The 15,185-nt window shown below is 50.9% G+C and overlaps 1 protein-coding gene across 8 annotated transcripts in view; it reads right to left on the bottom strand.

Moving 5' to 3' along the window:
• SYTL3 (synaptotagmin like 3) overlaps nt 1-15,185 on the bottom strand; it is a 92,206-nt gene that overhangs the window by 33,627 nt on the left and 43,394 nt on the right. For all 8 annotated transcript variants that reach the window (XM_078447521.2, XM_078447528.2, XM_078447527.2 and 5 more), the window contains 4 exons: nt 8,060-8,111; nt 6,961-7,030; nt 4,764-4,842; nt 420-544 (listed from right to left, as the gene is read on the bottom strand). In XM_078447521.2, coding sequence (XP_078303647.2) covers nt 420-544; nt 4,764-4,842; nt 6,961-7,030; nt 8,060-8,111 — 326 coding nt within the window. The remainder of the gene's footprint in view (nt 1-419; nt 545-4,763; nt 4,843-6,960; nt 7,031-8,059; nt 8,112-15,185) is intronic.

The following is a 15,185-nucleotide window of genomic DNA, read 5'->3' as shown; positions in this document are numbered from 1 at the left end:
GCCCTCAGTCAGGCGGCACGTAGGTTTTTAGTGGGTTTCTATCAGACTCGAACTGGAGGTTGTTGGAAATAAGAAGGCCCCTTGACCCTCCATGAGGTATTCGGACCCCAGGAGTAACGTGGCACATCTCAGCCCTGCAGGTGGCCACTCTGCCTTTGGTGTGGCCTTGAGACCAGCAAGGCATTCCCGTGGACACCTGGGACCCCAGGGGCTCAGAATTAGGCTGAAGCTTTTCCCTGCTCTGAACTATTTTCCGAACCGACCCTGGAATTTGACCTTCATTTGGCCAGGCCTCCCCAACAGAGAAGGGTTTATAATTATGTTTTCTTCAGACTGCTTAGTGTTGTGCAATAAAAGAAAAGGAAAACGAAATGGACTAGAAGTAGCTCTGGTGGCGGCCCGGAGGCCTCAGGGAATACCCTGGTGGTGACGTTGATGGCAGTGTCAGACTGGCTCCTCCTCTCCGTCCGGCTAGCACACTGCCTGGGACCCGTGGCTAGGAGTTGCTTGTCAGAGGTCATGTCGTTCTGGGACTTGGAAAGCTCTAGAAAACAAATACAAGGGATGACAGGTGGGAGCACACAGCTTTGACAGACTCATGGGGCCCTCCTCTGAGATGCCCTGCAACCACACCCCTGAGGAGCCTCAAGGTCTCTGAGGCTAGGCTCACAGCGTGGGGACGACGGCTCTGAGCTCTGGGCTCAGGGGGAGCCACCCCCAGAAGCCACATGCTGGACGCAGGGCACACGGCGCCCTGCACAAGACAGAGGAGCCAGATTCCCAGAAGGTGACAGTGTGGCCATGTGCCTCTGTAGGCAGACAGCCATCATCAGGGCGAGAGTGAAAGGAAGGACTTCCAGCCAGCTTACTCTGTATCCCAGGCCACCCGTCATAAGCATGCAGTTGTCCAAACACGAAAAAGGCAGCCTAACAAACCAGCCAGCTTTTTTAGGGCTCCTCACAAAGATTTATAACTAAATACCATCTCTTGGGACACTTTGAAGAGAGGCGGAAGATTCAGGGTACGCTTATAACTATTTTAATAGACAAAGCCTGAAAATACACCTCTCCGCCCCCCCCCCCCCCCCAGCATACCAGTGGTCCAGAAGAAATGAATAAAGTGGGAAGGAAGGAAGGCACACAAAGAAGTGAGAGAGCCACCTCAAAGGTGATTTTGTCTTTCGGGCCGCCTGGGTGGCTCAGTCGGTTAAGCGTCCGACTTCAGCTCAGGTCACGATCTCACGGTCCATGAGTTTGAGCCCCGCATCGGGCTCTGTGCTGATGGCTCAGAGCCTGGAGCCTGCTTCTGATTCTGTGTCTCCCCCTCTCTCTGACCCTCCCCCGTTCATGCTGTCTCTCTCTGTCTCAAAAATAAATAAACATTAAAAATATATATATAAAAAAAAAAGGTGATTTTGTCTTTCAAAAATGTCTTCCCTTTTCCATGGGGTCCTTGTTTCTCCCAAAGATGACCTTGAAGCCACCTTTAGAGTGGCATTCTCTGATGGCTGTCATGTGGCTCACATATGCCATCTCAAATTTTCTAGTTGCCACATTTAAAACAGAGGTAAGGGGTGCCTGGGTGGCTCAGTCTGTTAAGTGGCTGACTCTTGATTTTGGCTGAGGCCATGATCTCATGGTTAGTGAGATCCAGTCCCATGTTGGGCTCCAGTCCACCCCGGCAGCTCGGAGCCTGCTTGGGATTCTCTCTCTCCCTCTCTGTCTCCCCCTCCCTCTCCCTCGCCACCTCTTTCTCAAAATAAATAAATAAACATAAAAAGAGGTAAAATTAATTTTAACACTATTTTTCATTTACCACAGTATATCTAAAATACTGTTAAAATATATGATCAATATTAAAATCAATGACATTATTTACTGGGTAATTGACATACAGTCCTTACTAGTTTCTGGTGCACATTACAAAATGATCACATCAAGTGTAGTTACCATCCATCACCAGGTAAGACTGTTCCAATATTACTATCAGTATTCCCTATGCTGTGTGATTAATTAGCTTTTTAATTTCGCTTTTTTAAATACTAAGTTTCCAGAATCTGGTGTGCATTTTACTCTCCCCCACCCCGCCCCCGCCCCCCAGCAGGCCACTCTTCAAGAGCCACCTGTGGTTAGCATATTGGACAGCCCAGCTCCAGGGTGTAAATAATCCTCACTTGTTGCTCTTTATTAGGTATTCCTGCATGTACTGCCAAGGGTACATCTGCAGAGTGTCTCTTTTCTCTGGAGGAGAAGGTCGCCTGCCCCCCCAAACCCCAGGGCATTCTCCTTCCCACCAGGATGTGTGGGACCTCTCCTCTCTGAGAGCGCTGCTGTCCACACTGGCCACGGGTCTACCCTCCAGAAACCGTGGGGCAACTTTCTGCTCCTGGAAGTGAGCAAGCTCCCGGCACACCAGGCCCTCCAGGTTGACAGTGAACATGGGCTCCTCATACAGCTAAATTCCAGCCCAGCTATGAAGGGGGTGAGGCCCTCGGGGCAGGGGGAGGGGGTGTCCCCTCACCACCATCTGTTTGGCATTCACCCCAAAGCCTGTGCCTTCATCTGGTCCATTTATGTCCACAGACGAGGCAGGTGGGGGTGTCTCCTAAGTATCCAGCTTCTAACAAGTAGGCTTGTGATCAGCATCATCGGGTGAAAAGGAAAAGTAACAGCGAGAAGCACAGAATGGTCCTGAAATGAAAATCAACGATTTGCTCCTCCCCTTCTGAGCAGGGGTGGGTGGTGTGGGGCTATAGTGCTGGACTCTCCTAGACATGCAAAGATAATAAAAAGGGCTGGAAATCGCTTTCTTCCAACTGGATCGGCTTTACGGGGCAACATGGGCCGCCAGAGGTCGTAGCTCTGGGGCAGCTTCCTAAACTCTTGAGGCTAAGGCCCCCTCCAGCCATCCCCCCAGACCCCAGGCACCCTCAGAATGAGGCTGTCCTCTGTACCCACTTCTGTAGGAAACACACAGCAAAAAGGATCAAGAGGGACATGTGCACGACAGCTCAGGACCTGAAGAAGCAGGAATCAGCCCCACCCCTGCTACGTGCCCTGAGGCAGAGACAGGGTGAAGGGTGTAGAGCCTGTGCCCTGCCCCGTGGAAGCAGCGGGGAGCACCTGAGAGAGGCCCCCCGGCAGACCGCCCTGGCGGGGGGGGGGGGCGCAGAAAGCTGGGTGTTTCCACCCCTGCCTCTGGGCTGAGGTCTTGGCGTCCCACGAAGCACCAGTGTCTGAACAAGCAGGGAGGGGACCTGGGGGGGGTGCTTCAGTCCATATTCCATGGCAGAGACAGGATGCTGCTTTGCTCTTTTGAATCCCCCCTGCCACCCCCTGCCACCCCCTGCCACCGGGGATTAGCCCCAGCTGTCCACCTGGGTCTGCTGCTCTATACTGATGCCATCTCCATAACACTCGAGGTATTGACACGGCAAGTCTCCAACATGTGAGCAAGGGTACAGGCGAGGCTATGGGTACGAAAGCACGCTCCAATGTACCCATGCGTGGGTCCCAGCCTGTGTAGGAGGGCGAGTGGGACATGGGACAAGATGAAACATGCGTCCTGCCTCTCTGGGCGTCTGGCTGAGGGGTTACCAGGCCAGAGTTAATGCTGAGACATGATTGCAAAATACAGTGGTGGGAGGGAGTTCACATAAGCCGCATGGATTTGGGTAGAGGCCGTGCTTCTAGAAAGAGACGCTCAGAAGTTTCGACAAGAGCAGCGTCAGCAGGAACGGGGCCAGCCGCTCAGAGTTCAGGCCGCCGTTCCAGTGGGAAACCCGCGTCCAAGGCTCGTGCACACGGAGGGCGGATGTGGTCCGCAAGACCGGCAGACTAACGGGGTGGTTTTAAACCTCTGAGCTCTATTAGCAAACAGGTGGCATGAGATTTGGCTGCTTCGCCCTTCTGAATCAGAGGGGGACAGACGGTCTCGTGAGACGGTCACTTCCCTGTTTAGCTAAAAAGGGTGCTTTGATTTCAGTTGTCACGATACGGCTCGGAAGCGCTCGTGGGGGAACTCAGAGGACTAATTAAAATCAAATAATAAGACTGTCTCAGAGCCAAGGCACAAGCCCGACCCCATCCACAGGCATTGGCATGGGCAGAAACCAAACAGAAGCACCGTGAGAGAGAACGGATGCCCAAGACCCCCCGATCCCACTCGGGACCTTCTCTAAATGCCTGGCCTGCTCTGGGCACCTTACCAGGTCTAAGTGGGGGCTATTCTCTGGGACTTGCAGCTTAAGATCCACAGGGAGAAATAACTGAGTGGAAACAACATCGAAAGAGGCAAGATTCTGAGCAGTGGTAGTTCTGGGTTCCTTGCATCTGCAAATCATAGGGTTACTGCTAATTGAAGAAGATAAATTTACCAAGGAGGAAAGGACAAGTAGTTCCACGCAAGCAACAGACGCTGGGCCCTGCCTGGCCTGAAAGCTCCCAGTTTTCATTCATTGGAACCCTCTGTCTCCGCTGTCCTTGGGAGAGGCTGTGATGGGTGCCAGGACCGGCTGCCAGGTCTGTGCTGAGCTCTGGCAGGTTTGGGTAGCAGTAGGGGTAAACTGAGCCGCTCCAGTGGCCTGAAGGGTGTCTCCTCTTCCCCCGGGAAACCAGAGGCCTGCTCTGCACGGGAGGGGTGAAGGGCCGGCACTGTGGCTTTCCCCAGGGCCCGGAGATAGAGGTCCCTGGCCGTGCCTCCGCCAATGGGCTTGGCTGGCCCGGGGGGTGGTGGGAGGAACACATCAGAGGCATCCACTTACTTTTCATGTGGGTGGTAACAGACAGAAACAAATTTTCCATGGACTTATTAAATCCTTTAAACTGACCAAGTTCCTGTAACTAAAACAGAGACAGAGGAGAGATAATGAGAGTTATATTTGAAGACCCGTGTCTGCCCCAGCAGCCTCCAGGTCGCCAACCCCCAAACACTGGCAGGTGTGAGTGGAGTGGGGGTGCTCCGGGTGCGTGCAGGTGTGTGTGCATGCATGTCTGGAGAGGGGAGGGCACTATCCTCTCAGGAGGTAGGGACCCTCTTACTCAGCTTCTTTCCTCTGAGGTTTGACACCCACATCTAAAGAAGGGGCATCAGCAAGGGGCGTTGACAGCAACTACCTCTTGGAAATAATAACCGACATTTCACTGGCTCAGACTGCAGTCAAGTACACTCCTTCTTCTTTAACCTGCTCTTGTATGACCCCACCCCAGCTCCAGGCGGAGGGGATGGCAACACAACAGCCAACACAACAGTGACACAGGGGCCAATGGTGGTACCAGGCTCAGGGGACCAGCCTGGAGCCAGGAGTTAGTTCCACCCCTCCAAGCAGGAGAGAGAAGAAAAAGCAAAAATGACAGAAAGGAGATCACTTCCCTTTCAAGTCCCATCCATCTATCCACCCCTCCATCTATCCTTCCCTCCATCCCTCTGTCTCCCCCTCCATCCATCCCTCCATGCCTCCACCCTTCCAGCCATCCATCTACTCATCCCTCCTTCCCTGTTTCCATCCATCCCTCCATCCTTCCATCCATCTATCCATCCATCCCTCCATCCCTCCATCCACTCATCCCTCCATCCCTCCTTCCCTGTTTCCATTCATCCATCTATCCATCCATCCATCCCTCTATGCCTCCATCCATCCCTCCATCCCTCCATCCATCTATCCTTCCATCCCTCCTTCCCTCCATCTCTCCTTCCCTGTTTCCATCCCTCCCTCCATCCCTCCCTCCCTCCATCCATCCACTCATCCCTCCTTCCATGTTTCCATCCACCCATCCACCTATCCCTCCATCCCTCCTTCCCTGCTTCCATTCATCCTTCACTCCATCTCTCTTTCCCTCCCTCCATCCCTCCCTCCCTCCTTCCCTGTTCCATCCATCCGTCCATCCATCCATCTGTCCATCCATTCAGGAAATACATCTGTGCTGGAACAAGTTGGGAGGATTTAGAATCTCAAGTAGAAAGTGGACAACAGAATTTTGAAGTTCATTCCAGGGTCTCAGTTTGAAACTGGAAAAAGAATGAATATACTCTCTCTCTCTCACTAGCATATGAATGTGCCTTTCTATGTACAGCTATAGTTACTCTCTTTAATTTGCAGAATGGTAATAATGAAAATAATCAAGACCGTGTGTTTTCATGGCACTTTACAGTTTCTTTTTTTTATTTTTTTATTATTTTTTTTTTACTTTACAGTTTCCAAGTACCAGTACAGACATTATTTTGTTAATTTCTCACACCAGCCATGAGAAACAAGCCAGAGGAGTATAATTATTTCCACCTCCCAAGTGGGAACACAGGTAACTCCAAGATCATACCACTGATTTCTGTAGACAGAAATGCTCCTGGTCTACTTTATATTAGCATCTAAAAACACACAAAAGTACACACACACACACACACACACACACCCCAGGCACTCCCATACGTATAAATCACACACCTGTGAATCGACATGTATTTCTTTCTTTTTACACCCCCAGAGGCCCCCAACACACTGCAGCCTATTCAGAACCCCACACTCAAGAGCACAGTGCACAGTTAGGGAAGACAGCCAGCAAAATGACAAGAGTAAAGTGGTGGGGATGTGGGGTGCAGCCAAGGATGTGGGGTACAGGCCGGGATGCAGGGCACAGGTGAGGACACGGGGTGCAGGTGGGGATGTGGGGTGCAGGTGAGGACGTGGGGTATAGGCGGGGATATGGGGCATACATTAGGTTGTGGGGTGCAGGCAGATGAGTCACTGTTATGCAGATGATCCCATGGCCCCCAAAGCATAGCGGACACACAGACACTGGGCAGGCCCAGCCCTTCTGGCCTCTATTCTCTGCCTCCCTCCACGGCCAGCTTCAGCCACAATTGGATCCCTTTGCTCTGGGGGTCTTGGTCCAACCTCTCAGACCCCCTTTCTTCCTCCATTTCTCTCCCACGTCCCCTTCCCCAGGGAGGCACAGACACATTACCCTGTGGGAGCTGCTGGTGCACTGGCTTTCACTCAGAGGAGGTGGGGTAGGAGGAACCACAGAAATGTTGCTGCCAAGGAAAAACACAGGGATAAGAAACAGGTCATGGATGATCCAACTATTAGGCTTACAAATACACAAGACTCGCCATCACCCTACAGTTCATGTTCTCTGATTTTTTTTTTTTTTCCTTTCCTTCCTCGCATTTTAGAAGAGGAGCCCGCAGCCCTGCCTGGATCTGCTCCTCCCGACAGGGCATTACTTCCCGGTATCGGAACGCGGCCAAGGAGCACCACGCTGCCGGTGTCCCGGCCTCGCGCCCCACCCGTGTCGCCTAAAGGAGCCCGGCCGCTCTGGGACCCAGACTCCACGCACGTGTCCGATACGGACGTGCGCGTTGTCTCGGCCCAAACCGCACCAGCAGAAGTGCCCAAAATTCCGTGGATGTCATAAATCATTAAATCAAGCATGAGAGGAATAAGAAGTTTGTGATGGGGGAGTAAAAGAAATGAAGAGGTCCCAAGATTGGAAAATCTCATTATGGGCCAAAAAAAAAAAAAAAAAAAAAAGCTGCTGGTGGGAAGCTTTCAGCAACACTTCAATAAATTCGGTGCAATCGGGTGTGTGAATTGTTGCCAGCTTCAAGAACGCTGGGTGTTTAGGATGTGCATCAAGAAGTTAGCATCTCGCAGAGTCTCCACTTCCATTTCCATTGGATTACGCAGATGTCTGAGGCGTCAGGCACTGGGCATGATGTTGGAGACAGGAGTGATTCGTAAAACAAACGCTCGGTTTAGAGTTTCATTTAAGATGCCATCAAAAATAATATTTCGTTTCCTGACAACATTTCGGAAGAATGTAAGCAATAAAACCTGTCGTGAGAAAATGCTCTGCGAGCTGCTAAGAAGGCTTTTCATAAGAATCTGGAAATATCTCTGTTTAAATCTTTTCCAGGCACTTTATCATTAAAAAAAAAAAAAAAAGTCACATTCCAAAGCAGCCAGGTCTGAAAGTCAAGAGATCTAGAAGTTCTTTCAGTGAGTCCTTGGTGCTCCAGGCCTGGAGGGGCCAGGACGGTCTGGCCTGGTATAGCACTCACCTCAGTTCCTGATAAGATTGCAAGAGCTTTGCTCCAGCTCTGTCGTGTTTGCCTGGAAGAGATACCAGGAAAGGTCACTCATTAGTAAGAAGACAACCTTGGGGAGGCAAACACAGAAAGTAATCGATTAGAATTCTTATTTTTCTAATTCCACTTCTTGCAATTAAAAAGTAAAAAACCATCTTGGGGGTGACAGAAAGGCCCTAGGGGGCGCCTGGGTGGCACAGTCAGTTAAGCGTCCGACTTCAGCTCAGGTCACCATCTCACCGTTCGTGGGTTTGAGCCCCGCGTCAGACTCTGAGCTGACAGCTCAGAGCCTGGAGCCTGCTTCGGGTTCTATGTCTCCCTCTCTCTGTCTGCCCCTCTCCTGCTTGCACTCCCTCTCTCTCTCTCTCCCTCTCTCTCTCTCTCTCTCTCTCTCTCCCTCAAAAATAAATAAATAAACTTAAAAACAAAAAAAAAGAAAGGCTCTAAACTTCTATTGTGGTGATGGTCACATCAATAAATTGACTAAAAAAAAATATGGACTTAAAACAAATGAAGTGTATGTTCTATAAACTACATTCTGCTAAAGCTGTTGTTAAAAACATGCACATACACCCACGCTAAGAGACCACAATTGCTAGGAAAGGCTGCTTTTATTAAAAGTTGACGTTGGGTTAGATTTTCTAAATCTGGAAAATTTGAAAAGTAGTCCTAAGCTTCCAAGCTTCCATTTGTCCGTTGGAAACATTTCATAATTGAATGACTATATTCCTCTAAACATTCCTTGTTATGGAGATTAAATTAATCTGTTAAAAAATGTAATCTGCTTATTTCTAGTTATGGAGGCTAATAATTTCCTAAATAAGACTGCATCTGATATAGTACTCTTTTTGTTTCAAATAAAGGGGATTTTATGATGTATTACGTCCCCAAAAATAGAACTCTACATGTTCATAGTTCTGTGAACACAATGTTTCCTGGCCCAATGCATAGGAAGAGGTTAGTCTGCCCAGCTGGGAAGCCTTCTAGCAGATTCTCTTGCTCAGGGACGTTCCCCATTGGGCTTCACGCTGCTCAACACACAGCTGAGAACCACCGGACCTGGCATCCTAGGAGGTCTGTCTAGCTCCTGTGTTGTGTGTCTGAAAGTTTTAATCCATTAAGGCTTACGTACCCACATCATCTCCGTAAGACATGGAGAAGGGCAGGGAGGAGCTTGGGAGGGAGAAGGCAAGCGTCTCTGATGTCGAGCCCCAAACCTTAAAGCCAGGAGGCAGCTGGCGCCCAGCTGACCCTAAGCCTTGCAGCCCCCAGGGCAGGGGCCCTTAACGGGAGCTGGCCTCAGGGAGTGCATGAGCCCTGACATCATAGGTCAGACTTTGGGTCTCCCTGTTTGTGTACATTTGGGGGGAGGTTCATGACGGTGTTCACCAGATTCTAAAAGGAGTCCGTGAGCCCTCCCCATCCCCCGTTAAGAAACGCTTCTGGGGGTATCCGGGTGGCTCAGTCGGTTGAGCTTACAACTTCGGCTCAGGTCGTGATCTCGCAGTTTGTGAGTTCGAGCCCCACACTGGGCTGTCTGCTGTCAGCGCAGAGCCCGCTTTGGATTGTCTGTCCCCTCGCTCTGCCCCTCCCCCTCTTACGCTCTCTCAAAAATAAATATTAAAAAAATAATAATAAAGAAATGCTCCTCCAAGGCAGAACAGAAAGGCGGCCCCCAAAGGCTGAGAGCTGCGCTAGTAATGGATGAAATCCCACATCTGCAGGAGCCACTGGAAAGAAAAGAGCGCGGCCAGAAGGAAAAGAGAACCACCCCAACTGCAACACGGTCGGTCGGTTGTCATGAAAGCGGAGAAAAACAAGGCAAAGAAAGAGAAAAGTTAGTGATGCTGTTTACCCACGGTGTCCTGGTAAAGACGCAGAACCCAAGAGAGAGTTCTGAGCCCTCTTGTGGGTTGGCTGGTTCGCTCACTCTGGCTGCTGGCTCCTTTCCCGGCTGCCCGCCCTCAGCAGACCCTCAACATCTTGTCCCCAGATTGTTGTGACAGCGTCCCCATGGCACCAGAGTTACAGTCTCCCCGCCCCCCAAACAGTGCTGTCCTTCCACCGCCTAAAGCGCTGCAGTGACTCCGTATTGCCGTCGCCCCAAGTCCGAGCCCCACGCGGCATCCCTGGGCCTCCACACCTGCTCTGGGCCCACCTCGCCTGCCAGCCCCAGCAGCATCTCTTCTTATTACTTCTTTCAGCCCTGCTTCCCCAGGCGTTGTCTACTTACTCCCACCTCATCTCCTAGTGCCCTGAGCTCCATCCTTAGCTTCAGTTTAGTCCCCCTACACCGCATTTCCAAATACCCCTCCCCAGGTCCCAGGGAAGGCCTGGCCACAAACGGCTCTCTGCTGCCCCCTGCTGGCCTCATCGGGCCTGGCCGGCCACGCCATGGGCTCGGCAAACCCTTTCTGTAAGGACCAAGTAAGTATTCCAGGTTCCGCGCAGGCTCTGTCCTCTGCCCCTGTGACAGCAGCCAGACACAATACGAAAGAGTGGGCTGTGATAAGATATGATGGACACTGAAATTTGAATTTCATGTTTTTTTTCTAACGTGATACAAACATTCTTCTGGCCATTCAAAAATGTAAAACTCATTCTTCGCTCACAGGACATACAGACACAGACAGAGGGACAGGCTTGGCCCTTGAGACCTGCTGCACCCCATGTCCTAGCTACCCCAGGTGTGGGCAGTGCGGCCCGCCGCATCACAGCCGGAAGCTTGTCGGCAATGCAGAGCCCTAGGCCCATCCCCGAAGTCCGTTCACTGGAGTTTGGGAAGCGCTGCCCTGGGGCTGTGTCCCGTTCACTGTTCAATGTGTATGTCCATTTTATTTCCTCTCCCATCCTTCAATTGTTTCTTACCAGGGGCTTCCTTAAGAAGCACTATCTAGGGGCGCCTGGGTGGCTCAGTCGGTTAAGCATCCGACTTCAGCTCGGGTCACGATCTCGCGGTCCGTGAGTTCGAGCCCCGCGTCGGGCTCTGGGCTGATGGCTCAGAGCCTGGAGCCTGCTTCTGATTCTGTGTCTCCCTCTCTCTCTCTGCCCCTCCCCTGTTCATGCTCTGTCTCAAAAATAAATAAATGTTAAAAAAAAATTTTTTTTTAAAAAGAAGCACTATCTACTGTTTGTTAATATTTACTTATTTATTTACTTTTACATTTATTTATTTTTGAGAGAGTGAGAAAGAGTGTGAGCGGAGGAGGGGCAGAGAGAGAAGGAGACACAGAATGTGAAGCAAGCAGCAGCAAAGAGCCTGAGGCAGGGCTTGAACCCTTGAATGTGAGATCATGACCTGAGCCAAAGATCTGACACTTAGCAGACTGAGCCACCCAGGCACCCCTATTTATTTATGTTTAAGAGAGAGAATTTATTTCTTTTGAGAGAGAAACCTCGAGTCTGCGAGTCGGGGGAGGGGGAGGGAGAGAGAGAGAGAGAAAGAGAGAGAGAGAGAGAGAGAGAGAGAGGGAATCCCAAGAAGGCTCCACACTGTCAGTGTAGAGCCTGATGCAAGGCTCGATCCCACAAACCATGAGATCCCTGACCTGAGCTGAAATCAAGAGTCAGACGCTTAACCCACCGAGCCCCCCAGGGGCCGGGTGAGACTTCTTACTTTAGAAATGCTTTCTATTTGTCCTGTGTATCTTACCCTGCTTAAGTCAAGAAACAAAGCTGGTGCACGTGGGTTGGGACATCCGGCCTTGGGTGTGAGGGCCCTGAGGGGAGGCACGGGCCTGGCAGTGTGCGTGCCAACAGCGCCCTCCATGCCCCCCCTCGGCTCCCCCTTGGGTCCTGGCCCTGCCCCCTCCCCCTCCAACACACCCTCCAGAGGGGGAGGTGCTGTCCTTTGCGTACAGCGCCCCGTGTGGATCCGACAGCCAATGAACTTCCTCCACCGCATCCAAGGCTGCTCTGGGCTGAGTTGTACCCCCTGAAAAGACATGCTGAATCTAACCCTTAGCACCTGCCACTGTGACCTTATTTGGAGATAGAGTCTTTGCAGATCAAGCTAAGGTGAGGTCATTAAGATGGGCCTGATCCAACATGACTGGTGTCCTTATAAACAAGGGGAAAATGGGGGACTCCTGGGGGGCTCAGTCCGACTCTTGATTTCGCCTCAGGTCATGATCTCACGGTTGGTGAATTCAAGCCCCGCATCAGGCTCTGCGCTGACGGCATGGAGCCTGCTTGGGATTCTCTCTCTCCCTTGCTCTCTGCCCCACCCCCCCCCCCCCATCATGCTGTCCCTCACTCTCTCTCTCTCTCAAAATAAATAAACAAACTTTATTTTAAAAAAAAGAAAAATTTAGTCACAGAGAGAGACATGCACACAGAGAAGACGACAATGTGACACCTTGACTTTGGACTCCCAGCCCCCAGAACAGTGAGCCAGCAACACATCCTAGCTTTGTTCTAGCTCAGAGGTCCTTTGTGATTCAGTCCCTCCTGCCTCCCAGGATCACCTTCTGCCGTATGGATCACCCGTCCCCTTCGAGGGTCCTGGTGAAGGTGGATTTCCCAGATGCCGGCGCCTCACTGGACTGTGCTTCTCCCGTGTTCCCGGCTCACGCGGCTCTCTGCCCCTGCCAGGGGGTTACTCCCCGGGATCCGGTGCCTGTCCTCACCAGGCTGGCCTCTTCATGCTTGCCCTGCACACTTCATTAACACTGCCGCCTGCGCTGTGATGGTGCACCTGTGTGTCGGTCTCCCCGACTGGACAGTGGACTCTTTGAGGACACGGGTCCCGTCTTATGCACCTTGGTGTCACCGGCATCAGCAAAGGGTTTGTCATGCGGGGGTGGGGAGGGGTGGCTATAAACACAACGGCAACCAGCACTGTTTTACCAAGAAGCGTTACCTCCTCGTTCGAGCCATACGACCAAATACACGTGAAAAGACGGTCATCGTGTTTTCACAGCTCAGCTTACGTGTAACTCATCCGCTCATTCACACTCATCGTGTAGAAGCCACAGGGGCACTTTTACGGGGGCAAGGATAAGGAGGATGCAGCTCTGCTCACAAGTAAGAGCATATGGTGCTGGAAGGGTCCATTCAAGCTACAGAACACGGCCGAGGTTTCTGGAGCAAAATCCAGGTCTGCAGCTGGCACAAGCGTGCCTACGACAAATCACCTGCCATCTCTGCACTACTTCTCGATGCAAGGGGCGCCTGGGTGGCCCAGTTGGTTGAGCGTCTGACTCTTCATCTCGCACGTCGTGATCTCACGATTCATGAATTCGAGCCCCACGTGGGGCTCTGTGCTGCACTGACAGCTGCTTCGGATTCTCTCTCTCTTCCTTTCTCTGTGCCCTCTTCCACTTGTGCGTGTGCACCCCCCCCCCCACACACACACACACGCTCTCTCTCAATATAAACTTTAAAAAAGAAAAAATAAATACAGGTACGGCACCCAATTTCACGTGCTCACAGAAACTCCCATAGAACGGATGTCCCTCCTGGCTGGGCTCCATCGTCATGCCGGTCAAGCACACTAGCCGCCAGCCTACCAGCACCCTGGACCCCAGGCCCTGCGGCAGGTGCCATGCCCCGCTACCCCAACACTCTTCCCGCTTGGGTGACATGTTCACAGCAAAGAGGGCGCGGAGCAGACTCTCTGTAATGTCCCAGTGCAATTCAGCCAGCCCGGCAAATCACGCTGTCGTGGTGGCCAAGTGGCCTCCCGTCCTCAACTGCGGGATCTGTGTGGGTTATTCTTCTTGCAAGACATCACCCCTAACTTCTCCTGCTACACTGTAAGGCCCCACAGCAGCCCTTTGTTAGAACAGTTATACACACCCAGACAGCCATGTGGGATCCAGCTGTAGAGCTAACAGACCGTCAAGTGGAAGGATGGCCTGGCCCACAACCACCTCTCTGTTGGTGCCCACGGAGGGGAGCAGCGCCCTATGTAGGAACCCACAGCCTGAATTCCAGGTATGACGCAAAGCAAAAGGCAGGCGGGGCTATCCCATGTGGAGCCATCCTGGGAACAATGCAAATGTGCCCCTTCCTCAAGACACTTTGGTCTACCCTTAGGAATTGGTCGTAATATACGGATTTTGTTAGAACAACGCATCGTGCTGATTCTTCCAGAAAAGTCATCACAATAAGCACACAATTTTTGGTTGTCGTGAACTGTACCCCTTTAGTGGTGGCTCCCTAGTACGGCATTCAACCTGTACAACTGTATGTGACAGGCCTGATGGTCGGTCCACACTGGAGCTCGAGTATCCTCTAAATTTTAGAAAAGGTGAATAAGCCCAAAGGTTGGAGGGGGTATTGCACAATCACAGTGTGTTTTAGGACTTTTTTTCTTTAGTAGGAAAGAAAGTGCCTAGAACAATAAAGTTTTAAACCAATTTTTGGCTCACATATGCAAAATGGAAAATGTCTCAAAAAACTTGACCTATAAACCCCTCAGCATATAAAGAATCACGATATCCTGTCATAAATGATTTTGGAGGTGGATTCCAGAAAAATTTTTAAATATATTTTAGTCCTTAGAGAAGCTTTGAGTTTAAATAGCACTGGGGCCAAGCCACTAGCCCAATATGAAAGAAGATGAAGTGTACAACTGTGAATCAGCAACTAATGCCTCCAGGGGAACAAAAATTAATAACAGTAGATTTATGACCCTGTTGGCAGAAAATATCTCTCATCCAGTATCCTTCTGCCACTAGACATTACTCTTCTGCTTAGTTGCAAGAGAGGAAAATAATTTTTGCTCCTTACTTAAGCTCCCTATATTCTGTCGGCAGAAATCCTGGATGGCTTTCATGTTAACAATAATCACCAAGCGCTGGGCAGTAACTCTTCCCCAAAGATACACTTCAGGTTGGTAGTAACTGGCCTAGGTTTGAGGACGTGGGGACTAGAGTATGGACTGCCTTCCTGGGTCTCTTGATTTTCTCTAAAAATGGAATGTAGGTTTCAGGAGTTCTCTATTCTAAAGAATTTGGGTATTAATCCTTTATCAGATATGTGATTTTGCAAATACTTTCTCCCATTCTGTGGGTTGCCTTCTTACTCTCTTTACGGTGTCCTTTGATGCACAAGTTTTTCATCAGGATGTAGTCCCATTAGTCCTTTTTTTTTT

This window comes from Panthera onca, chromosome B2, assembly GCF_046562875.1.
Source record: "Panthera onca isolate mPanOnc1 chromosome B2, mPanOnc1 haplotype 2, whole genome shotgun sequence".
In the NCBI taxonomy this organism is placed as follows: domain Eukaryota; kingdom Metazoa; phylum Chordata; class Mammalia; order Carnivora; family Felidae; genus Panthera; species Panthera onca.
This window is presented reverse-complemented; position numbering and strand designations above follow the sequence as displayed.